Source organism: Eucyclogobius newberryi, unplaced genomic scaffold (genome assembly GCF_026437365.1).
Source record: "Eucyclogobius newberryi isolate DKJ021-1_F unplaced genomic scaffold, fEucNew1.0.hap1 SCAF_8, whole genome shotgun sequence".
NCBI classification, from domain to species: domain Eukaryota; kingdom Metazoa; phylum Chordata; class Actinopteri; order Gobiiformes; family Gobiidae; genus Eucyclogobius; species Eucyclogobius newberryi.
In genome coordinates, this window is record NW_027316500.1 from 4,379,698 (window position 1) to 4,405,916 (window position 26,219).

Consider the following 26,219-nt stretch of genomic DNA (forward strand, 5'->3'; position numbering starts at 1 on the left):
AAGAGGGGCGAGAGGAAGCGGAGAAGAATAAAGTCTAAAGAATAAAGTCTGAAGTATAAAGTCTCTCCCCATCTCTCTATCTCTCTCTCTTTCTCTCTTTTCTCTTTTCTATCTCCTTTTTTCTTTTTATCCTTTTTTGTGGTGTGGAGTGGAGTGGAACACATACTTTGAAGAGTTACAACTACATAAGACATAAAAATACAGTAGGAGAGGGTAAATGCACCTGTTCAGATGGTTGCCAACCGCCATTAAAGTCTAAAGAATAAAGAATCTTCTTCTTCTTCTTTGGTGTTTTTTGGTGGCTGGTATCCAAGTGTTACATTACCGCCAGACTTCATTCTTTAGGCAAGAGTTTTTTATTAAGTTGTTTCACGGACTTTCTTTGGCATTTTTTAAGAGGGGAATAAAAAATAAAAATATATAAATATTTTCACGTTTATCAAATCACATCGCTACCATCCAGAAGTCGGAGTTGAATTTAAAAATAAAATTGTATTCTAAATAAATGTCTTGGATTCTTAGGATATAGGCCCTACTACCACCTCTCTACATTATCTACATAATTATAGTTATTCTTAAATAATGATTATTCTTTGAGAACTTTTCATTAAACAGGTTTATTTCAACAAAAACTGGTCATATTAGACAGAGCAACATCGGATGTCTAACAAATTGTCAAGCTTATTAGGGATATTAAGCTGCCTTTAATGATCATAAACATTTATGAAAGTTATACCAAAAGAGTTGGGCTCAGGTCATATCTGTCGAAACAAGACGCTTGTCTTGTGTGGAACCATCGTGATGACACACGGAAAACCAACTCATGGCCGCCGCCATGTTTTGACAGTGTAATGTCCTACTCTCTGACCAATAATCTCCACCCAGGATTCATTGCGTTTGGCAAAATGGAGGCCCCTCGATCTAGGAAGCCGTGAGTTGCGAGAATTTTAAAGCTCTCTGACATTCTGAAGCAAGTGATCTAACTCGATGTCGGAGTTGCTGGTGCGGAATACTTTTTTATTGAGGTTGTGGCCAAAATAACTGCAAAATATATGTTGCACCAATGAAATTTCCCCATGTGGGACAATAAAGGAATATCTTATCTTATATATTTTTGAATCTCCGTTTTTTTCACGTCGACGGGCCCACCTTAGACTTCATTTAGACCGCCTATACTTCAGACTTTATTCTTCAGACTTTATTTTTCAGGCTTTATTCTTTAGACTTTATTACCACGTCTCACCCCCCATCCAACCCCCTTCAAAGAATAAAGAATAAAGTCAAAAGAATACAGTCAAAAGAATACAGTCTAAAGAATAAAAGAATAAAACACCAAAGAAGAAGAAGATGTCACAAAGAAATAGGGACGGTGATGTCACAAAACAAACAAGCCACAATGCCAGAATTCTCGCAGTCTAACGTACATAAAACACCAAAGAAGAAGAAGAGGTACAACTACAGAATAAAGTCTGGCGGTAATGTAACACCTGGATAACAACCGCCATAAAACACCAAAAAAGAAGAAGAAGAAGAAGAAGAAGAAGAAGAAGAAGAAGAAGAAGAAGAAGAAGAAGAAGAAGAAGAAGAAGAAGAAGAAGAAGGTAGTTTTCAGATTCTAGAATGTGTTGATGTCCTTTGCACGAGCCAGGTTTCTCTAGCAATTACATTGTACTTTGTCATAAATATCTAAAAGGCACAAATGTTTCATCTGATTATTGAGTGATTGTGTATGTCACTATTAGTTACTGTAGATCTTTATGCTTATATTTTATTTTCATACCAACACGTTTTTTGTAAGTCTACGACTTTAGACTTTATTCTTTAGACATCATTCATAAAGAATAAAGTCTATATAAAGTCAAACCATAGGTTAAGTTGCACACACTACATCAAAATTGTCTCTATATTTATATTAAAATGTATTTTAAATCTGAAAAGACTGTGTGTAGGCGTTGTCAACTCAGCCTTAACTCCAACTCCCACAATGCCTTTCTCTTTAGTACGGGCGTACAATGGGCGGGAGAGATGTTTGTCTTCCTGTGGTGTTTTAGTCATGGCTCTAACCAAAAATCTTATTTTACCACCGTTAGCACTGTATCCTTGCACGTTTACATGCATTAACTGACCTTTGTGTTCATTTCTTTACCACCAAAATGAGTAAATCATCTGAAAACGAAAGCAACAATGGGTAAGAGCGATACATCCTAGGCTGTCACATTTTACCTACTTAAGCTAACCGGCTAACGCTAGCTAACGTGACCACTTCCTGAAAATGCTTTATTATTATTATTATTATTATCATGTGCATGTAACAATAATGATTCTATGTCATGTTTTAGCTCGTGTACAAGCGTTACCACTTGCATAACATAAATGCACAGTAGTAATTGCCATTTATAACATAATTTAGCATTATTTTCAATTGCTTTTTCAATTATTTGTTTACCGGCTAGTTTAATTTTAACACAACACTGGCTTGTTTCTAAAGTGTTTTGAAACATGTTGTGTCTCTAGGATAGTGCGACCTGACGCCCCATTTCGGGACAGTCCCAGTTTTGAGCCGTGTGATCAGTCCCAGTTTTACTCAAGACATGCCCCAGTTTTTAACCATGTTGAGAGACCCACCAACAGTAAAGAGGGGAATATATTGTCGTTTCTTTGGCCAAACTAGAGAAAATCTGACTTTAGAATAACCAAAACACAAAAGATGCAACCACTTCCACTGATAAAAGCTTCTCCGGATATAAACCGACTCGGTGATCTGCGAAAGAGCCGAGTGCATAAAAATGTATTTAATTACCTGCGGTTTTTTAACACTTTTATTCTTCTCCCAGTTTTTAAATGTGTAAAATCTGGTCACTCTAGGAGCACTTGTGATCCATTGCATACTTGTCTTAGACACCTCTATAATTGACAGACGTGTAATAGAAGACCATAACCTGCCGCAGACACAGACAGAAGAGGCGCTGTCAGGCTGTGATTGGTCTGTTTAGGAGCGTTGAACACATGTAAACCATAAGCTCACGCGCCTGCCTCACTTTCACTGCTGTTGCCATGGATCCCAGATATAATTTTATGGATTATCATCATTATTATGGTCATCCGGGATACAGAGATGTATTTGTAACAAACACACGTGTTTTTGACCATGCTTTTTCATTGCAGGATACTGTCTGAATATTTCTCTCCAGGGAGTAAAGGTGAGTAAAGGCTGTTGGAAGAGTTATTCTTAACAATAATGATATGGTTTGAAGGCGTTTTTGTTGTTGCACGTCTCAAAGGGTGTGTTAAGTTTGAAGTTGAGTTTGTTTAAGTCCAAATGAGTTTACACATGCATTGAAATGCAATTTAACACGTTAATCCAATGTGATTAATTTAAGTTCCTGTTTTCAAAAATAAAATCCACTTTATAAGTTTATTTTGAATGTTGAACATGGCTATAACCACAACAGCAATGCCTTTTAAAATTAATACATTTCTTTCGTGATCGGTGTAGATGATCTATTTTGTAATCAGTTTGATTTTAAATCAAAACCTTCCACAAACAAATGCAGTTGGCTTCACCACAAAATGCAATTCATACAATCATTGTTGAGAGTAGCGTGAAATGGAGAGAGTGTGGATTATACCTGAGCCCAATCTCATGTTGCTATAGCGTCTCAAGCCTAAGGAGAAAAATGTATGCTTTAAACTTATCATTGGGACATGTCTGTCATCTGTTCATGTACAAGTATAAAATAAGTTATTTTAAAATTTCTCAGTCAAACAAAATTTTGTCTAAAACACATTTATATACACTCATAAAAACAGAAACTTCTTTTTTTTTCCTCCACCAAAACACACATTTTCTGGCAATATTGAAATTGAATAATGGGAAGATGGATACTGTGAAACTTTACAAGCACGAGAAAAGGAGACGAACCCTCCACTTACTTAAAAATCACTGTACTACAAAATGCCCAGCCAATGATATCACGAACTGCATTTATTTGCTGGATCTGAATTAAATTGATCTCAAAATGAATTTCCCAGCCCTACATTACAGTAACCCTGTAAGCCTATTATGTTTCTGAAAATTAACTTTATATTTTTTCCTATAGGCAAATAGATGAAAACAAAGCATTTTTCTCACTCATTCCTGTGTTTAGTGTGTGTAGTGTAACATTTCATTTTACTGGCTGTTTCACAGAGTGGTCTGACCTGTCGTTCTGGATTTTTCCACGTTTGCACCATCAATCACATTTCAGATATTTGAATACTAACTGCTATTTTGTTTTGTTCTCCTGAGGTTGAGGGGGCAACGGTTGGCAAAAGTATCGGAAAAAAGATACAAATTGATACTAAAAAGAGTATCGAAGCTACAAAAACACAAACGTGCAAAATGTGTGTGAAAGTGTTCCTTTCCATAATAGTTTTAAAATGGTCTTGAGCGTTATCAGAACTAGTATAAAACCAACATAAAGAAAGTACTATTGTTACTGTATTGTATTTGTAAAAAAATAAAATAAAGTCTATTTTATCTGAGCCACAGGGAGCTAGACCTGAGCACAGGACTAATGTGATGGTACTTCCTTTATGTCTTTAACGGTTTTAGGTTTTAGTTGCAATTAACAACCAAAACAGGATATTAAAACCCATGAATAGTTGATCAACTCTTTGCTTGGGCTGGGCAATATTGACAAAAATAAATGCATCTATATTTTATTTGCAGTACTGTATCTTGAATGCGTCAATGCTTCAGAAAAACTCTTAAAGGGCCTTCAAATGTCTTTTTGAAGCTCAGGTCCAGCACAAAATTTTAATAAACCATAAATTGAGCCACAAAAGTGCATATATATAATTTTACACTCTAATTCTGTCTCTTTGAGGTCATTTTCAATATTATGTAGAAAAATATTCAGTTGTCATCTGGACTCTTGTTTTTCTAAAAACATAGTCGAAATGACTACAACTGAATCTTTTTCTACAATGGGACACTGCTGGACAAATGAGGGATTACACCAACATTTCAATATAGTCAACATTTTAATTTGCCAAAACAACAATTGTGAGATTGGCAATTTTTCTCTTCTTTCCTCTTTTCCAGGGAAGGACTTTTACATTCCGTACCACCACCCCACCTTTGCTCTGGAGTCTCCAATGAAGCCTTCACAGATCCCCAACCGCTTCCCCCACAGACCGCAATGTAGGTCTCTGCCTTTCACGAGCCCGGAGCAGCAGCACCGACACATGTCGTTCTACCGGCACCCTCCGCCCCCTCCAGACCGTCTAGAAGGGCACTTTCACCACGGCTTCAGTCCAGCCAGCTGGAGGGACGGTGAAAACTACACTCAGCCCCAGCAGCACTATCCCAGAGTGCAGGCAACACACAAACCTGTTCACCACCGTAGCCCAGTGACCCCACCTCCTCATCCACACCCAGCTGTCACTCACATTAACCACAGGAGCAGGGACGTCATGTTACCTGAGAGAGATCCTCCAGAGAAGTCCATTCACGCTGTATCGAGGCTGGAACTTAAAGACAAACCCCAGGGCAAGGTATATTTTACACTTATCGTGATCACTGTCAGCGCTATCGCTATCACTTGGCAACTGCCTGTGCATAACTTGAGAGGAACTCAAAGCCAGTCCCCGTTAATTTTCCTATAACTGTTAGCATTAGTCAACATAGAACGCAAGATACGAAGAATCAAGACGGTTTGGGCGGGTACCAACCCATCGACCACATTTAGGTGATGTCAAATATAAGAAAATAGACATGTTGAATACTTTATTTAAGGAGATTGACTTCAAAAATGTTTTGTGAAGAAACAGGCGATTTGACTTAACAACTGTGACTAACTGAAAGCAGCTGACTAATGCTAGCTTCTGACTTATTTCAGAAATACTTTTAAGGTATATGCGCATAAATAAGTCTGCTCTTTATGGTCAGAGATTTTTTATTTTTTTATTTTTTTATTTTTTTTAAAGCCCCCTGATATTCAGCCTCCCTGAGTAGAACCGCCTTTCCCTGAAATTACAGCTGAAAGTTTCTACAGCTTCTTCTTCTTTGGTGTTTTATGGCGGTTGGTATCCAAGTGTTACATACTTTAGGACTTTATTCTCCAGACTTTACTCTTGGTAATTCGTCTCCCCATCCGACTTTATACTCCGAGGGTCCGACTTTTAGGCTTTATTCTTTAAAGCTTTATTCTTTAGACTTTATTCCCCCCTTGCAATCCTGCAGACTGAAACTATTTGCCCATTCTTCTTTGCAAAACAGCTCAAGCTCAGTCGGATATGACGGAGAGCGTTAGTAAACAGCAGTTTCCAGATCTTGCCACAGATTATGTCCCAGCCGATATTATCACCTGATACACACTTGAAGAAATATCAACTATCGGCTGGGCGATATTCCATCTGTGCATGTTAAACGTCGACTCTAGAATGCAACCGTTTTATCCAATTTACAGACAAATTATTTCCCCAAGATGTTGCACAGCTCCATGTTTCTGTGCAGTAGTTGTGTGTCTGAGATGCAGTAGTGTAGCTGAATGCAGCTCCAGAATGACGCTCCTGTTTGTGTGTTCTGACCATTCATGGCTCTGACTGATGTTTGTGTGTTCTGACCATTCATGGCTCTGACTGATGTTTGTGTGTTCTGACCATTCATGGCTCTGACCTTGAGGCAGCACTGGATTTCTGTAGTAGTACTATTAGTGAAAGTACTCCCACCGATGAAAGAGGTTAACGTTCAAAGTTGATCTTGATTCAAGAATTTGCTCAAAATTTCAAGTGTGACACTGCATTAGTGCAAGTATGGTGTTTATAATAATATTTAAAGAGTTATGTGGGGCATCAGCCATTTTAAGCATTAACAACTCTAAATGAATGAAACATTTATAATCTGAAGGTTATGAGAATGTAGCCCCTTTTCTGGAACAGAATGAACACTACCAAATGTGTTTTATGAAGATTTATTGACCAAATAATTAACTAAATGTGCTTTATTTCTTTCGTTCACTTTAGTGGGCGCTTAGCACAAGTGAAGTGCTTCACACAACAGCTGCATTTACACTGGGATTAGATCACACACACGGACGCTATTGAATTCAATCTTTAATCAGGCAACGTCTGACAGCCACTGCACTCAAGGAAAAGAGTTGAATACTTTTTCACGCTGCACTTTTTAGTTTTTAATTAAAAGAAAATCAACAAATCATGTAACATTTCCTTTGACTTCACACTTGTCTGCCACTTTGTGTTGCTCTCTCACACAAAATGCCAATTCAATTTATTTAAGTTTGTGATTTTGACGTGATAAAATGTGGAAAAGTTCCAGGTACGAATATTTTGAAAGCCACTGTAGGTGATCCGATCTAAATGCTTCTTCACTGCGTAGAAGTGTAAGATATGTGGACTAAAAACTTTATTGAAGTTGATTGATGTCCCAATGTATTTTCTCTGAATGTGTGAGCAGCAGGACACATGCTACATTAAAGGCCTTCAGTGCAAACAAAAAGCTCTTTAGACATGAATTCATCTTGCTAAACTCTTGTGTCAGGTTGAGTCCCGTCATGTGGTGGCCTTGCTCATGATGGAGCAGAACAAACCCGGTGGACGAGCTTTCCTGAGCGGGCCACAGAGGGATGGTGTTCTCCGACAGCGCTGTGAATCCTGGAGCTCGAGCAGAGATGGTCTGTCTCTGTGTCCCGTCACTGACCAAGGCAGGAGGGCCAGCTTCCCTCAGTCGCACACACACACTTCCACTGAGGTGACAAAGGTTTGACAACATATTTACTGGACATACAAAGGCGTGTAACTAATACTGTACTTTCCCCCCTAGAACCAACCCCAGGAAGGGACTGCCTCACATACATCAAATACAAGTAAGAACCTTTTACTTACTATTATGTTCTGACGGCAAGATATTATGCTTCAAGGCATGACACTACAGGCAAACCCTTTTTAAATTAAAATTTTACTTTTTTTTTTTTTGAATTTTTTGTTTTTTGGTCAGTTGGTGCTTCCAATTCAATCCACTCACATCCATACATTTACTTGAGTTATTGTCACTTCAAAAGCCGTTTTCTTCTAATTAAATCATCACATTGGGACATAAAGATCACCCCTTGAAGAACCTACACACACTAAACCTTCCAAACTTGTACTTAACAACATGCGATTAAGTTTTATGTCTAAAAATGTAGGCAAACAAAACAAACATCCAAAATTGTTTGTATCTTAATATGTCAACAATATGAACCAAGTAAAAGTCAACCTAGCTTCGTCCCAAATTTTTGTATTTTTTTCCTTTTTATTTATGTGAGTGAACTACATTCGAATCTTCAAATGGATAACTTTAAATTCGAGGTGTTTTTCCTATTCACCTATAGTGTCTCACCTTACCAATATAAATTTTATAAACATCTTCAGAAAATCATGGCATGTTTAAACTTTTAAAGGGTTCAAATGCAGAGAAGTAATTTCACTGCAACAAAGTATACAGTTATAGGCCCTTTCAGAGGACAAGGTCTTAACTTGTGACTTTAAACCCGCAATATTGTTTCTACTTTGCTTTTTCACACAAAAAAGGTTCATGTTGTGTAAAAAATGTCAGGACAGTCGGTGCAGATAGTGAGGCTTTCCAAAGGCTTTTCTATAACTTTACACAATCATCAATATAGGCACTATAAGCTCTCAATCACTTAAAATTGATTCATATTTAGGGCAGCACTAGTATCATACACACAGAAAGTGTGTCATGTTACAATCGTTAGAAGACCATGCTTGACCTGGATTCTAATCATAAATTTACTATTTTATCAAAACCCGCGGCAACAAAGTCATTTTTTTTTTTAAATGCAGCTTTTCTGTTTTGAATGAAATTTGTTGTATAAATGTCAGAACCACAGCTGACAGTAAAGATTAGGAAACTTTGGAGTTTACGTTTGTTTACAGTAGGAGGAGAGTCAGCTGATGATATGTTCATATGGCATAAGCCCATATGTAAACTTGCTCTACTTCATTGCAAAGTTCAAGCCTCATCTCTGACTGGTGCTTGGAGTTGAGTGGGAGTGTTGGCGTCATAGAGGCTCAAACTGATTGCACAGTGCAAACTTAAGCAACGTTTAACAATTATTAATTTGTTTTGGTTAATCATGATTACAACTGTGAGTAAAATAAATCTTTCACTTGACATGTATAAGTGATGTTTGTGGAAATTCTGTCTCTTTTAATTCAAATTATTCGAAGTAATAGAATCAAATGCTTCTAACGCCCCAAAAGATACATGCATACATTTGACCACCACAGGGACTTACACAGACATTTAAAAGTGAAATAAAGTTCAGCTTTTAATGGTGTTCTACTTCTTCCCCAGGGGACACTTCTCAGAAAAGGTGCAGGGAGTCTGGCAGTGACTGCAACAATGTCAAGAAACCGCGTCTCAACTCTGAGCACACTGATAAAACTGTCAAACCTCCCTCTACTGATGTCGTCAGCCCACACAGGCTATTATCAGGCTTAGACCGGTCCCCTAAAATACCTGAAAACTCTCCAAGGACAGAATCACTACATGGGAAATCAGTTAAGCCTGTTCACTCGCTCTCACACGGACCTAAACTTCATGTTAAACAAGCTTGTATTAAATCCACAAATGACAATGTGCTGATTCTAACATCGCCGTCAAGGAATAGTGGAATTCCGACCAAAACGCCCGAAAAATCTAAAAAGGACATTCCAAGTACGCCGCCGTCACACAAGAAGCATGTCTCTTTTAATATTCACAGAGTGCCAAATGACTCCAAAAGCCTACCCACGGTCACTCAGGTACGTGACAACAAAACGGACTTGAATTGCAACAAGCCAGTCGTGAAACCGAGCATTGGATCGTCGACCGGTCACAAACGTCACCGCCCCAAAAAATCGCCTGTATTTGAGGTTTTGACTGACCTTTTCACGCCAGATCCCATTTGCATAATCCGCTCTGTGCAAAAAACTCCCAAAGTACAGCCAGATGACAAAGCTAAAACTGTTAACCATAGTTCATCTTCCATTTCAAGCCAAGCAGAAACTCCAGTGTCCAAGGCGCTCCACCAAGAGAAGATGCCCACGCCTAGTATTTCCTCTAACACTAATGTAACCTATCCAGATACAATACAGATTTCACTGCCGACAGTCAGCGTAATACGTTTGGACCTCACTGATATAAAAAAGGACAAAAGGTTCTGCACTCCTGGAAGGGTTAGACAAAAGGAGGAGGAGAAACCGCCGGTTCTTGAAGATTCTCTAGACTTGGACCTGGACCTGGACCTGGACTTGGACTTGGACATGGAAGCTCAGAGTCTCCAGAGCAGTGACAGCGAGGATGAGCCGTTGGTGTCCTTCCAGGAGATCATGAGGAAGACGAAGCCTCCCAACACGCCGGAGAAAGCAGCGTTCTCTGAGCCCAGCACGCCCAGCCACGACAACCACAAGAGACAGGTCAGGCTCAGATCGGACTTATGTTTAAAAGCTCAACACCGCAACACCTGCTCAAGGGGTTTATGAAATACACTTTCATAACCATGTTTACTTTCACGAACTAACCCGCAACATTTAGTAGTATTGTAGTGCTGTCTAGGCTGTAACGATTAGGGCTGGGAATCACCGGGTCCCTCACGATTCCATGCGATACACGGCTCACAATACGATAATATCACAATTTTGCGATACATCTAATTTCTGTTACAATTACAATGTCCAAAATGTAAAATTATGATCCAATGATGTCATTACTATTACATAATTGCAATAATAAAATAAAGGCACGATATCTTCTTTAAACTCCTCCTTCTATAAACTTAAAATGTGTCTGAACAGATGTTTTAAATGCTTATTCCTCCAAATAATGCTCATACTGATCATGCAAGTATACCTAAAAAACACTTCCATTCTTTCTTCAGCACCACACGCCGATTACCTCCAAGACGACCAACTACAAGAATAACTTGGACCAAATGCTCAAGGAGATCACCACCAGTAAAAAGTGAGTGTTGGAGAAATCTTCTTGCATTTGTTTTTAGGTTTGAACAGTAATTATTTATGTTTTCTACTTCAGAGCAAAAGAAATGGAGACAGAACTCTTAACAGCCTGTGAGGAGGATCTGCTGAGGATCGCAGAGTTTGAGGAGGCAGAGCTGAACAAAGAGGAGCCCCTCTCCGCTGAACACCAGTAAGGAGACGTTCACTTGTAAAATAAATACTCTTGTAGGGTGGACTCGTGTGTGAAACCGTGTGTGTTGTTGCCAGAGAGATCCTCCAGCGGTATTCCTTGTTTTCCAATGCAATCCGAGAAGTGCCTCCTGGACATGAAGTCTTTCATTTGGAGAAGTTCGGCTGCATCTTCAACCAAAACACACTGCAGCTCCGCCAGTGCACGCTCAACCCACAAGAGACGGCACAGAAGACGCTTTTATGGTCTGGATTTAACTGTTGTGTTCTCACTGATCTAATCTTAACCTATTTTATTTTCAAATGGCTTCACATTATTTTGCAATTTGTATGATACTAAGATTCACATTTAGACATCCCTTTAAGATGTTGATTATTCCCAAACTCACACTGTGACTCAATATCACACGAGATTGTCACAATACTGAACTTTCGAAATTAACTTTTATCTTTTTTGATACCAACATTGAATTTTTAATTTTTTTTGACCATAGAATTTTTTTGACCACTCACATTTAGTGTTTGGACAAAATATGCTCTTCTGGCTTTAATCAGATTTTTTTTGTCCATAATATATATGTCCAAGTATTCAGTTTTGGGGGCGGCGCTTATACAGCTCTTGTTTCCTTGTTTATTTCTCTGCTTTCCTCCATTTTAAGATGAAACTTTTGACCATTACGATGAATTAATAATATCTAAAAGTACAATTTCTGGCGGTTTTGGGGAAGAGACATGTCGTTTGTCATTGGATTATTTACAGTGGGGTTGATGATTGCCTTTTAATATAAAAAACAAATTAGTTTCTAAGACCTACATGTCAGGTTTCTCTGAAAAGTTTCAAGGCTAGAGACACGAAATAAAGACTGACAAACACTCTGCTGCTCAGGTACGCAAGAACAGGTCGATAGTGAAATCATCTGTCCGCTACATTGTCTGAAAGGTGACTGTCTGATAGAACAGTGACAGAGTTGAAGGGGCCAGGATCAATACTCATTCAAACGAGTATCTTGTTTTTGGTAGTTTACTTTCTAGTGCGCACTATACTGATTGGTGGAGGGATACTCTGACCTGCTCACACTGTACGAGGGGCGAGAGCCAGAGTAGTGTGTGCTGTGGACATGTTTGTGGTGCCACTTTCTTCTCATACAGTCTGTTTTAAGGCTCAAAACATGGCACTGTTACCTTTAGCATGACTTTGTCAGAGGCTCTGCCATAAAACCATTCTGACAGAAAACGCTGTCAATTCACAAATTCAGTTCCTTTCTGCTTCTAGCCCCTCAGAGCGGTGTTTACTGCTGTCAGTTACTGTAATTTACAGCGTACGCGCTGTTCTTGAATCAGCTTCAGCAGCGTTCTAACTCTCCCACTCAACACAAATATCTGAGTACGAATCTGCGTCACTGCTTTTTTGTGACAAACCTGTCCCGACATGAACTCATTTAGCCCTCATGACTCACTTGTTGTTTAGTTGGTTTGTATTTTCACAATTGACATAACGGAGGTGGCTTTAAGCCTCAGGTGCTGCGACACAGAGATTACAGAATGGAACATCATTTCTTGTTACATTCTGAAGTTGTAGAAAAAGCTTCAGTTGTAGTCATCTGATAGAAACACCCTTCCTTCTCAGGGTGTTTCTATCCCTTATGTGTCTGGCCTGTCGGAAAAACTGCAGAGAATTTTTAGACAACACGAAGTCCCTGTTTATTTTAAACCGGGCAACACTTTAAGACAAAAACTGGTTCACCCAAAGGACAAATTGCCGACTCAAAAACAGAGCAATGTAGTTTATTCGATCCAATGCAGTGAAGAAAGTTGTAAAGAACGTTACATAGGTGAGACGAAACAGCCTCTACACAAGAGGCTTTATCAGCACAGAAGAAATACTAGTTCAGGTCCACAGAGTGCCGTGCATCTCCATCTTGAAGCCTCTAATCACTCGTTTGAAGACGGTGAGGTAAAGATTCTAAGCAGGGAGAAAATATGGTTTGAAAGAGGAGTCAAGGAAGCTATTTTTGTTAAAAAAGAAAGACCTTCTTTAAACAGAAATGGAGGGCTTAGGTTTAATCTTCCTGTTATCTATAATGGGATACTGAACCCCTGGAAAGGTAAAGGACCAGGGAATTCAAATGCTAATCAGGTACTCAGGGTGGTTGAGCCAGGGTCTCACTAAGACAAAGAGGTTTTAACAGCCCATTAAGATTCTGAATAGGCTAGCTCGGTAGATACAAGGGGGGAGTTTCTGTTGAAACCAACAACTCTTTCTACTTCAGGAAGGCTCCTCCCAATGGGCGGGTCTTACCACAGAACAGTATTAATATCGGAGTTCTCGACCTAAATTCTTTTATTGACAATGACTCTTGGATGAGAGTCGAAACGTCTACTTTTTCAAACTGAGTCCAGATGACTACAACTGAAGCTTTTTCTACTATGGAACACGCCTGGACGAATGAGGGATTACACCGACATTCTGAAGTTGTGTCTTTTTTCAGGTCCAGTCACGCTCAGTTCAAACTGTACGTGAACATTGGACTGTTCCAAGAGGCCTACGAGGGTTCGCCCTGCCCTTCTCAGATCACACGCCTTCTCTTCAAGGTAGAACCCCCATAAACCCTCACTCTGGCGGTTTCTCTGTGTTTTACTAATAACGTTTCAATCTGTTTTCCCTTTGCTCTCAGATGTTGTGCGTTCACAGTGACAGAATGTTGTCAGTGAAGATACTCCAGGCTCTCACTGATATCGCGTACACCGCTGCTACTCAAAGATGTAAGTGCTTCGTTTATTCTTAGATTCAGCCTCTGGACATGGACTTCCATACGAGCATTTACAACCGGCTTAGGTTTTATTGATTCATTAATTCATTTACATTATATTAAAAGCATGAAAAGATTTAATTATCTAAAATCTACTTCAAATCTGAGATTTATGAATTCATCTAAAAACGTTATTGCCTATAATATATTTACACCAGATTTAAGTATTACTTTTAAGTAAGTTATCTGTTTTTATCATTCCTCTACTGTTCCTAATCTCTGTTTCTGTGCCTAATCTGTGTTGCAATTGGAATTTCCCCATTGTGGGAGAAAAAAAAAGGTTCTCTTATCTTATATTATAATATATACCGGTAATAAACATACGGGCTAAAATATAAACATGCACTTTTATTGAACTAAAAGTAAAAACTGTGTCCTACTGTGAGCGGGACCACCCAAACTTGACTCGTACTTGGCCTGGAAGAGCCTCCACCTGCTTTTTGTCCGTGGAGATGTTCCTTTGGCAATAATCCACAGTATGGCATGAATCGTATCGATCTTCTAACATGTATGTGTACAGATCTGCCCCGTCTGTATACAAAAGCGTTCTTCCTGTGTGTTTTTGAAGTGAGTGGGAGTCGGACGTTCCTGGTGTGGGTGCCCTCTATAGCAGACGTGACCCTGGTGCTCATGAACATGGGGGTGCCTTTTGTGTCACTGTTCCCCCTGGAGACTCTGCAGCCGCACTTCTCTGATGGAGATCTACTGTGAGTACTCTTATTCATAGAGATAATCCCAAAAATAATTGTTTACGGCTGATATGCATGACTTGCTGTTACGGCCGATAATTGATATTTGCCAGTATCAATATTTTAATACCTATGGCATGGCCTACAAATTGAACTGGTTGTATTCAACTTCTCACAATAATATCTGGATTTTTTGTTTTCTCATATAATACATTTTGTTTGTACTGCTAATGATGATTAGGGCTGCAATGATTAAACAATTAATCATGACCAGTTGACAATTAAAAAATGCTATTTTTGATTATTGCAAGCATTCTTACTATACAGACTCTGAAACGCATGAAAACCCCTTTTATAACAAAGACCGTGCCATTATTTAATCAAAATGTCTAAAATGTATTATTGTTTTATGATTTACAACAATAACACATTTTCATAATTTAATTGGTAAAAAATGTATTTAAAAGTCTAAATGCACAATAGAAATAGTCGACTACTTAAATACTTACCTAGTTCCAGCCCTAAATTTGTCCAGTGTTATCAGAAAACCACTGATTCTCAGCTCTATTTTTTGCTTGTAAAGAAAATGTACTGAATGTCACTATATGTAGCCTAAATGTTTTATTTTTTTAGTGAAAAGGTCTACATTAAGAGTGAGAGTCCTTCCAACCAAACACCGAGCACTTTTCCGGAACACAACTGTAAAAACATGTTCAAGGTGAGTACCAACTAACCAGTGACGTGCGGTGAGGTTCAAGGCGGGTGAGGTTCAAGGCGAGTGAGGAGTGCGTGTGCTCCAGAGGCTGAGCAGCTGCAGCCTCCTCCCTGTATCTGAACGGCAAACATCTGAACATTTTGACATTCTTATTTGACAAAATATTGTTCGATATTGGATTCAAACGGAAAGTGGGTTTATAATATATACCAGATAACAAAATATTAATATTTTTTTAGATTTTATTTAAAAAAAAAAAAAAAAAATTCCCCCAAGATTGACAGGTGAGACCCTGCCTCCCCTGCCTCCCCTGAATGCACGTCCCTGCAAATAACCCTTAGAATGCTTTAAAAACAAACATTTGTTCAGTAAAACCTTAAAAAAAACAGGATTTTGCCTTCATCAAATAAATTATCACCTTTTTAAATAAACCAAAATGTAAAATACAATATACAAGGTGTTTGAACCAGACTTTGATGTATCTGAGCTATTTTCATTTGCCAAAACCACCTACACTTTTCATATTTTGTTATATTAAAAGGTTAATTCCAGTGTCTCACTTTGTCCTCCAGTTGTGTCCATTTCAGAATTCAGAAGGTTTTGTTTACAGATGTTTATTCCTTGTAAACGTGTGTGTAATTTGTGTGCAGTACGTTGACTGCTGCTTGGGACTGTGTCCGCGGGCCTACTCTGACCGTGAGCTGCTGCTGCTCCTGACCATGCTCTGTACGGTCAGCCTGGAGACGCGCCTCGTCCTGCAGACCAGCGTGGAGCTCGAGCCTCTCCTTTACAAGCTCCTCAACAACATCCGCCACTGGGACGACACGGTACCAGAGTCCAGGGGGGACATATTATTTATTAACCTTGTTACAACTGTGTTTCCTCCTCGTTAGTTTACTCAGAGGTGTGTTTGGATTGATTCCTGCATGTTTGAGTAATCCCGATTTGTCCTTCAACTGAGACTCCAGTGCTCAGAAAAGTCCTGTTTTCACCCACCCCATATCCCCGCCCACATCCCCGTACCAATATTGACAAATTAAGACTGAGTGACAAACATAGCGTTCTAAAATGTCACGTAGCCACTAAAATAAAAACCTGTAAATGACAATCTGCTGCTTGTTACGGTGACTATGAAGAGGCTTATCAGTTTTAAATGAAGCTGTTTCTATTATTCAAGTCGTTTAAATATCAATATTACAGTTTGCAATGAACACAATGTAAAAAAAATGATTTGTTCTTGTTATAGTTCAATACTAAGAGCCTGAGAAAAGCATAATGTCTCCTTAAAATTTTATTTGGATTAAAATATATATCGTAGATTAATCAGGGTTCAGAATAAGTGGTATCGCATCGCAAAATGCGACGCAATTTCTCTCAAATGCGATGCGTTTGTCAGAAAAAAGTGTTTTTGTATTGCAGCTTTTGCGATACAAAAAAATTGTGTTCAATTGTATAACCAAAGCGCATAAAAAAGCACTGATCACTCGTCAATCGATTGTCAACAACAGCATGACACACTTGACAGGTCCCGCTGCTGTCACAGATAACGCATGTGAAAACTGGAGAGCGGGAGGGGCCACCGGGAGCGCGCGCGGAGGCGGCGAGGGGCTTTATGAGCACCGCGTCTCGCTGATCTCACATAGTTATGTGTAACACATAGTTATTGTGTAACACATAGTTATTGTCGTGAGATCAGAGAGACACAGCGCTCATCAAACCCCTCGTCGCCTCCGCGCGCGCTCCCGTTTCACCCAGAGAACCCCGAAGATGTGGAAGTCAAAGGGGTCAAACTCACTCATGTCCAGGACAAAACCAAGACGTGTTTTGGGTGTAAGAAGTTACAAACAGCTCATCGTCATGACGACTCTGGTGGTGATATGTAACTAGTGAGTGTAAAGACAATTCATATGTAAATGAGACTCATGCAAATAGTCATCTGATGATTATGATATGGAAGAAAGTTGTAAATAAGGCCATGTGACTTGGTGTTCATTAATTTGTTCAACAAATAATTTTATTTGCAAGTTTTCTATTTTATTTAGAAAAAAATTAAGTGTTTAAAAGTTAATTTGTTAAGAGTTTAAAATAAATAAATAGAATATTTACAAATACATTTGAAATAAATAATACATCAATGGGAAATATTGATTGTTAGTCACTTTTGTGTTTTGCTATGCAATTATCAAATTGCTATACAAATTTGAAAACATTTACGGATTGTGTAGCAGCACCGCTATACAAGTGAAAATCCTTAATCTGAGCCCTCTTAATGAACATAGATCAAATTGACAACACAATCTAAATACTTTTCCAGTTTTTTTTCCAGCCTCAGGATTGGCTCTAGACCTATTGATTACACTGCTGAGTTGAAAAATGCACATATCAGAAAAACGACTCAGGAACTGGTCTAAAGCCGCTTCCTGATGCTACTATTCACACGTCATCTTTAAGTTATGCTAAACATTTGGCTCTTTGGCCAAACGTTACTACATTTAGGGGTTTACTGTCATTTGTTAAAGTGTTTTATCAGTCCTCAACATAACGATAGCTTGTTAAAGTAAAAATGTTAAGATGTTTTCCAAAACAAACAAAGTACATTTTTGGAGAAGGCTAATGACAGCAAATCTTTCTGGCTAGCTCTGTTAAACGCTGTCAAGGACTTGGTGGTTGTATCGTTGGTTACTGTTGTTCTCATCTCCAAATCCCGAGCACTTTGACCACATGGATGCAGCATAGTCCCAAGCTGGTCATCGCAAACCGCCAACTATTTGAATAATATTTAATTATTGGCGGCCCTTATTCCAGAAGGCCGTCTGGTGATGTAATCCTCCTTCTGGTTGTAGTAGTGAACACAGGGCTGTGACCTCCAGAGAAAATAAGTTCTACACGGACTAAAAAGCCATTTTGAGGCCGCCCAGGAGGGAATCGGTGCATTGTTGACTTGTTAGTCATAAGAACATTGGATATTTTACACACATCAAACTATTTTATAGCATATATTAGTGGCCAGACTTTTGAAGGGAAGTGAATGAAGTTCCTGCTCGACTGGAAGTGCCATTACAACGGAAGTGCTAATCTGTGGTAAAGAGGGAGAAGCTGGCGGGGCAAAATAAGGTCAATAAACATAATGGGTATTATAGTGTCCTACAGAGAACAAAACATCCAGTCTCATGGCATGGGGGTGAACTGAATCCTGGTTTTAAAAAATGTATGACTAAAAGCTTCATTTGTGTCTATCGTTTATTAAACTGTTGCGTTTACATTTTCCCAGATGCCTAAAATCTGCATGGCTGTGACTGACCTCACAGACGACCACCACAACATGTGTCATCTGGTTCAACTGCTGCCTGAACATGCCCGTGGAAAGTACGGTTATTCTACAGTTTCTGTATTTGTTCAAATTACCAGTTCACAGGCGGGCTACAAAAACGTTCCTCCTGACAAACTACTGTCTAAAATACTTTGCTTTAAGGTTAATTAACATGTCATAGAACAGTAACCGCCATAGGCCCTTCCAGTGTTTGCAAACAGACTCCTAAAGTCTGGTGCTGTTCCATACATTAGCTCCAATGCATTTTCAATGGGAGAGTTGGCGTTTGCCTCCAAGGAAGAAGACCAGAGGAAGAAGACCAGAGGAAGAAGACCAGAGGAAGAAGACCAGAGGAAGAAGACCAGAGGAAGAAGACCAGAGGAAGAAGACCAGAGGAAGAAGACCAGAGGAAGAAGACCAGAGGAAGAAGACCAGAGGAAGAAGACCAGAGGAAGAAGACCAGAGGAAGAAGACCAGAGGAAGAAGACCAGAGGAAGAAGACCAGAGGAAGAAGACCAGAGGAAGAAGACCAGAAGAATATGCATAAATCCTACAAGCCATGTAATAAACATGTCTTAAATCCAAAGTTCTACTGGAAAAAAGACATCAAAAATAAAGCAGCCAAATACAGCTTTACAATGAAATGTTTTATCTTAAACCTTCCTTTTTAGTAAACGTAATTGACATTGTAGCTGAAAGTTGGCATTGGTAAATATGCACAAAATGTATGTTCTTATTTTGCTACCTCCAATTGAAGTAAATGATTTAGAACGTTTCTCAGTCCCAGGCTGTGTCTGTCCTGGAAAGGTCTAGAATACTAATGCGCAATAATAAGCCGTTAACGTTCTATCCCTTCATTATAATTCAAGCTAGTCTTATTGGGAATCCCTTGGAGACTCAAATTTAGGTCCACAAATTTGGGACCACAAATACTAAATGTCGACCAGTTCATGGAAAAGTAACAAAATGCACACTAAAGGTATTTTTACTGGAAAATCTGCAACAGCAAATCATTTTTCCAATAGACAGACTACAGTTGATTTATTTTGTCTTTGCTCTTGAAACTTTAATTTCAGTAAACGCTGCTTAATACTGCAGATAATGGGAAATTAGTACATCCAATCAAAATAAAGTTTAAGCTTATTTGCAAGAAATAACAGTGGAACAAAAGCAATAATGTAAGAATAAAGCAAAAGTACAACACGTAAAAATGCAGATACAGAATCTATATTTACCGTTCTAATGTACATTTTTCTCTCCCGTTTAGGAATCTCCGTCACCATCTGAGCCTCTCCATGATTTCCAAACTGTTGGACGGGAGGTGCAAGTACAAACCCAGAGCCAAAGACCTGCAGGTGACTTTCTGAGCCTCTCCTAGAACAGGTTCAATGTCCAGCAGAACACTAAGACTCAGGACTGTTGTTGTCTCCTTCAGCTGTGTGACCTGAGGCTGTACGTGTGGAGGATGAGGCCGTCCTCTCTGCTCCCCTCTGTCCTGCGCTTGTCCCACCACAGCCACACAGAGGACAGCGAGGACACGGCGCTCCTCGACCAGCAGGTACCACCCACTGCACTTTTCACACACTAATCACATTTCAATCATCGTTTGCCTTATGTTATTAGAAGGCGACACATGCAGAGGTCGGGGCGCCGGTTAGAGCCTGGGCTTCCATACATTTAACAGCACTATTTGGATGATGTTAAAACTAGGGCTGCACAATATATCGCAAAGGTCTCAATATCGCAAAACTGGATGCCGCAATCGCAGCAATTTTCCGTATGTCCATTATTGTATCGGTCCTGTCTTTAATCGTTGGCACAGTTTGTGTCTTCCATTTTTGTACATGTATTGGGTCCATGACAGGGGTTTTGAGGCCCAAACACATAGTTCTGAAATTGAGTGGGATGGTGGTGTAAAAAACAGTGCAATGCTTTTTTTAATTTCTGTCCAATATTTGTGTGCAACAGGACAGTCCCAGAACACATAATAATGGTGTGCCTTTCTCCCACATTCAGCCCCTCCCTGTGAATAATGTGCACTTTGACATGGGGTTATCACATTCTTCCAACAGAATTCCTTCCACACATGGGACTTTGCACATATATCTTCCCACTCCTCGTCCGCCAAAACAAAATCACCCTCTTTCCCATTTATTTTGAATATATTTAGTACATTAGCTGTCCAGGTCATTAATGCATTTATATACTTTATGTACTATTCCCCTTGAAAGGTCTGATTTGTATGCTTTAATAAAGATTTCGGTCGTAGGGTTATTATAATCGAAAGTTTAAAAAAATATATATATATATTTATAATAAATAACATAAATATCAAAGCTCTCATTTGATTTTGTTTTACAATCTGGTAAAAATATCTAATGCTTTTTGTTAACCAAATCTTAAATCTCAGGTCGATGCTTCACTGCCTGTCCAAAAAAAAAGTTGCCACAGAAAAAAGAGGCTCTAATATTTGGTGGGACCGTCTTTAGTTTTGATTACTGCACAGATTTACTGTGGCATAGTTTCAATATGCCTCTGCAGATTCATTTTCATCCAGTGTTGCATTATTTTTCACCAATTGATCTCGTCTTGATGATGGGAGAGAGTGACTGCACAAAGCCTTCATACTTTGAACTGAAGCAACTGAAGTTGCGCTCCCCCCTCTGTATTCCTTATCATAACATTGCTGTTGTTTTTTGCATTTTTTCAGGCGTACTACCTCTGCTACAGCCTTTTGACTTTGACAAATGAAGCTACCAATGTGCAGTTCTTCCCACCTCACCAGAAGGTTTGTCCCCGTTTTGTCAAAGGACTTGAACTTATCTTTGTTTTTTATCTTTGTGTATAATGTATATTTTTGTTTTGTCACATAGGAGCATCTGCTGCGTCTGTGTTCCGAGCTGGAGCGCCATGTGAAGTGTCACATCAGAGAGAGTGAGAAGTGTCTTTATCGGAGTAAGGTGAGTTATTCACTTAGAATTTATCTCACATTTTAATCGAGGATAGGCAAGTGAGTTTAGTGCTGATGGAACTCCCCAAATGCACCTAATGGCTCCTCTATTAGTTTTTTTCTGCTTCATATTATGCAGCGATTGACAAAAGTCTTCATAATATGTTTTATGCCACTTTCCTGCCTGGAGTGGTTCTAGTCTGAGCCCAGTTAAGTCTTGATGTTACTATCGTCATGTCTTGTACAAGTTTAGTTCTTTTAGTCCAGTCTCCAATTATATTTTAAAGGAGGCCAGATTTTTCAGAGCGCTAAGCAGGCTTTTAGCTAGAGGGCCGTCTTCCCGTTTTTTGGACGGGGTCTCTCGACATGTGGACAGACATTTTCGAGGGCAAGGACGGTGTAATTTTTATTAATACATTTTAGAAAAGGGAATATCATTAAATCGGGCTGGGAAGCGTTTGACGATAGTCCGCCGTGGTCCGCGCCATGACAGTTGAGTGTTTACAAGTGAAAATTTGCATTCTGCACGCTGATTGGTCGGCAAAGTTTGTGTGCTTGGCTCTGATTGGCTGCCGAGCCGTGGTCTGGAAAATGCCGAAGCTCCACGTTTGCCAAATACCATGTCAAATACGGCGCGATACGCCGCTCCTAAGTGGCGGAGTGTGATCTGCACGGGCGAAAGGCAATATGATACAAGAGGTGTGCGGACGCCGCTCTAGATCGCTGTGTAGTCGCGTCCGCGTTAAAAGCGCCGCTTTATTTTGTAAAAGCATAGAAAAAAGCTTGTGATACACATATTTGCGTTCCATAGCCTTCTTCGGCGCGAGCGAAAACAATTTAAGTCCCCGGTTGGACGAGGTGTTTTCAAATCCTAGCTAAAAGCCTGGCGCTAAGGTCCGGGGGCCTCTATAATATCCACAAACAACTCACAGTGGCACAATTCAACATCAGAAATCAACATAGGACTTTACTTTCAGAGAAGTCAAAATATCATAACAATATTGTATGACTAAAAACAGGACAAAAGCACATAAATCCCAGACAACGCAAACCCAGTATATATCAGAAACCTGACTCGACTAAAAGACCAGGGTCAAACCATATTTACCAGAAAAACAAACTATAAAGCGGGACTTAAGCGGGACTTTAGTGCATGAGAACAAATGCAGCTGTCACCAGGCCAAATGCACAGTATCATGAATGTTTTTTGAGTTCTCTGAGCCGCAGCAGCCCCAGACCACGACCTATTATTTCAATTCGCTTCACGTCTATTAAAAATAGCCCATACTGAGTCAAATTAAATCATAAATTTTTAATGATGGGAAACTGGGCCAGACCAAATTACTTGGGGGTCCAGAGTCAGACCTATTTGATACTCCTGCTTTAGTCCAAGATAAATCCATATTCTGAGTGTGTATAAGTGTAAACGCAGCTGCTTTACACAAACGTACTCGCATTGTAACCACCAATAGCAAATGCGGGTTAGCTCATACTCTATTTGATTTGAAATTGTTACTATTTTGCAACCAATTTTTGCAGTCTCAAACTATTCACTGTGTTTAGTCGAGGGAGGGAGGGTGAGAGGTGCCGCGGAGACTGTTGCTCCACGCGTGTATGCGGAAGAGCCACCGCGGTTAGTTTCACGTTGCACAGGAGAGCCTGCGAATCTTTGGACTTGTGTTGTGGAACTTACAACAAAGTTACATTTAAGTGCTGGCACAGACGATGGAGCGCCAGAGCTGTATATGCTGTGTCTCCACGCTGAGACTACATCACAGGGTGGGTGGGGCACACACGCTCTCGCTGAGACTACATCACGGGGTGGGCGGGGTCGCACGCTCTCGCTGAGACTACATCACGGGGTGGGCGTGGTCGCACGCTCTCGCTGAGACTACATCACGGGGTGGGCGGGGTCGCACGCTCTCGCTGAGACTACATCACGGGGTGGGCGGGGTCGCACGCTCTCGCTGAGACTACATCACGGGGTGGGCGTGGTCGCACGCTCTCGCTGAGACTACATCACGGGGTGGGCGGGGTCGCACGCTCTCGCTGAGACTACATCACGGGGTGGGCGGGGTCGCACGCTCTCGCTGAGACTACATCACGGGGTGGGCGTGGTCGCACGCTCTCGCTGAGACTACATCACGGGGTGGGCGGGGTCGCACGCTCTCGCTGAGACTACATCACGGGGTGGGCGTGGTCGCACGCTCTCGCTGAGACTACATCACGGGGTGGGCGTGGTCGCACGCTCTCGCTGAGACTACATCACGGGGTGGGCGGGGTCGCACGCTCTCGCTGAGACTACATCACGGGGTGGGCGGGGGAGGCAGATCGCTCTTCGCAAGGGTGGGGGCGAATCTCAAACCAAGCCGTGGGCTTTTCCGGGTTTGTGAGAGGGGTCCAAGGTCTGGGTGATATTTCATAACTATTATGTTATGGGTGTTGCACAACACTTATTATTATCAAATATACCCTTAGGGTAGACTACGAAACAGGAAAAATAGCATGATATGGGATCTTTAAACTTTGCAGCATTAACAATACACAATTTATGATGCATAAAAGCTAAGCTTATAAACTCATTGCAACATTGTTACTAAAGCAACTTCAGATATGTTACAACATCAGTGTTCACACCATTTCTTCTCTTTCAGGTGAAGGACCTTGTGGCACGGATCTACACAAAATGGCAGAGGCTACTTCGGAAAACAAGACCTCTAAATGTACACCAGCCTATTTGCCATTTTACGCACCAAAAAAAAAAAAAACTAAAACCGTTTCATTTTTCCATAAGGGCCAACTGTATGACTACTGGCAGCCATTGCAAGGAGACTGTGGAGGAAGCCAAGACATCGAAGAGATTGAGTCAAGTCAGGAAGTCAAAGAAAAAGACGGTGTTTCGGGCAAAGAGGAGGACGCAGAGGAGAAGATGGAAGATGGAGCCAAGATGGAGGAGGAGGAGGAGGACGACGACGACGATGACGATGATGTGGTGGTTGTGACACAAAATGAAGAGACTGAGAGCACAGTAGAGAAGACGAGCCTTACAAGTGCAACTGCAGAAGTAGTGGACGAGCTCACGGAGGAGACGAGGAGGCGAGCTGAAGGAATGGACTGCCAAAACGGAGAGCTTGACCAGGTCAGAATCTTGAGACGAATAGTTTAGTGTTCAAAATATTTGTATTCTAAAATACTGAATGTATAGTTGTATGTCATAGTTGCATCAGAACTAAACCAAGACTAATTCTGGTCTATATCGGGGACAAAATATTCTTCTGTCACTTTTAATGGCGGTTGGCAGCCAACTGAAAAGATGATTTACCGCCACCTACTGTAGTTTTACCTCTTCAAAGTATGTGTTTTACGCTGTACCGTTAGAAAAAAGGAGAGGGAGAAAGAGGGAGAGAAAGAGGGCGGCCAAAACATTGGGACAACCTGAATTTGATGACGGGAAACATTTACCTAAATTGCATAAGACAGGTCCAACTTCTCATTTTACTAAAACATAGATAAGATAATTATAGTAAAGATTTAGCTAAAAAGCCTAGTTCTGCAGCAGATGCGACGTATGTAGAGGTAAATCCACAACTGTTTCCTAGCAACTGTACTGTAAACACAGGCCAAAGCTCGTCTAGTTTACACAATAGTTATGATTTCACAAATATCATCTTTTAATTTGTTCAGTAAATGTTTAAACATGCTTTAAAATATGTTTCGTGCAGTTTTGGATGGAATTTTGTGTATTGACGATGGCGTGGATGGATTCCTTTTGAACGCTGCATTACTTCTTGTATTATTTTTATTTTTTAATTATTTCCTTCAAATTTTCTTCAATAACTGTCAATAAAACACTGATTAATATTTACTAAATTTACAATCCCACCAAACAAATTGATAATTAGGAAAATATATACTTTCAATTATGATTAATTGTAAAATATTTGCTTTTAATTGAAATGCTTGTTTTTTTTTCATAGTTTGTTGCGAAAAACAATGACGAAGGAAGTGTCAAGAAGATGTCCAAATGCACTGAAGAAGCCTGTGAGATGGACATGGAGACAGAGCTGTCCTCTGAGGGGCCCCGATCCTCTGAGGGGCCCCCGTCCTCTGAGGGGCCCCCGTCCTCTGAGGGGCCCCCCTCCTCTGAGGGGCACCCGTCCTCTGAGGGGCACCCGTCCTCAGATGGGCACCCGTCCTCAGATGGGCACCCGTCTTTAGATGGGCACCCGACCTTAGATGGGCACCCGACCTTAGATGGGCACCCGTCCTTAGATGGGCACCCGTCCTTAGATGGGCCCCCGTCTTTAGATGGGCCCCCGTCCTCAGAGGAGCCCCTGTCCCCTGAGTCTCGGTGCGGGGACATGCAGAGACACACAGGGGCCACGGCTCTGCTCACACTGGTCCAAACAAGCTGACTCCAGAGTACACACATTATGCACATATTTCAGGGATTTATTCTGACTTTTGCACTATATTCTATTGTTTGTTTTTGTCTAACAAATAAATTTCAAATATTTTCCAAAATGTTCTGCCTTGAAGCACACAGAAAGAC

The 26,219-nt window shown here is 40.3% G+C and overlaps 1 protein-coding gene across 2 annotated transcripts; it reads left to right on the top strand.

Annotated features, from left to right (window-relative positions):
• The first annotated feature begins 1,981 nt into the window (after positions 1-1,981).
• slf2 (SMC5-SMC6 complex localization factor 2) lies at positions 1,982-26,219 on the top strand. 2 transcript variants are annotated; one of them, XM_072436804.1, is made up of 22 exons: positions 1,982-2,188; positions 3,166-3,200; positions 5,087-5,538; positions 7,544-7,762; positions 7,826-7,868; positions 9,362-10,464; positions 10,926-11,008; positions 11,081-11,194; positions 11,272-11,439; positions 13,683-13,785; positions 13,869-13,956; positions 14,572-14,710; positions 15,326-15,410; positions 16,058-16,234; positions 18,679-18,773; positions 19,985-20,072; positions 20,153-20,275; positions 21,428-21,505; positions 21,591-21,677; positions 24,322-24,390; positions 24,462-24,806; positions 25,645-26,219. In XM_072436804.1, exons 1-22 carry the CDS (start codon positions 2,154-2,156, stop codon positions 26,080-26,082), a joined length of 4,167 nt encoding a protein of 1,388 aa, XP_072292905.1. In that variant the 5' UTR covers positions 1,982-2,153; the 3' UTR covers positions 26,083-26,219. The 2 variants fall into 2 exon arrangements, with proteins under 2 accessions (XP_072292905.1, XP_072292906.1); XM_072436805.1 differs by having other exon boundaries at positions 7,544-7,753; positions 25,645-26,218.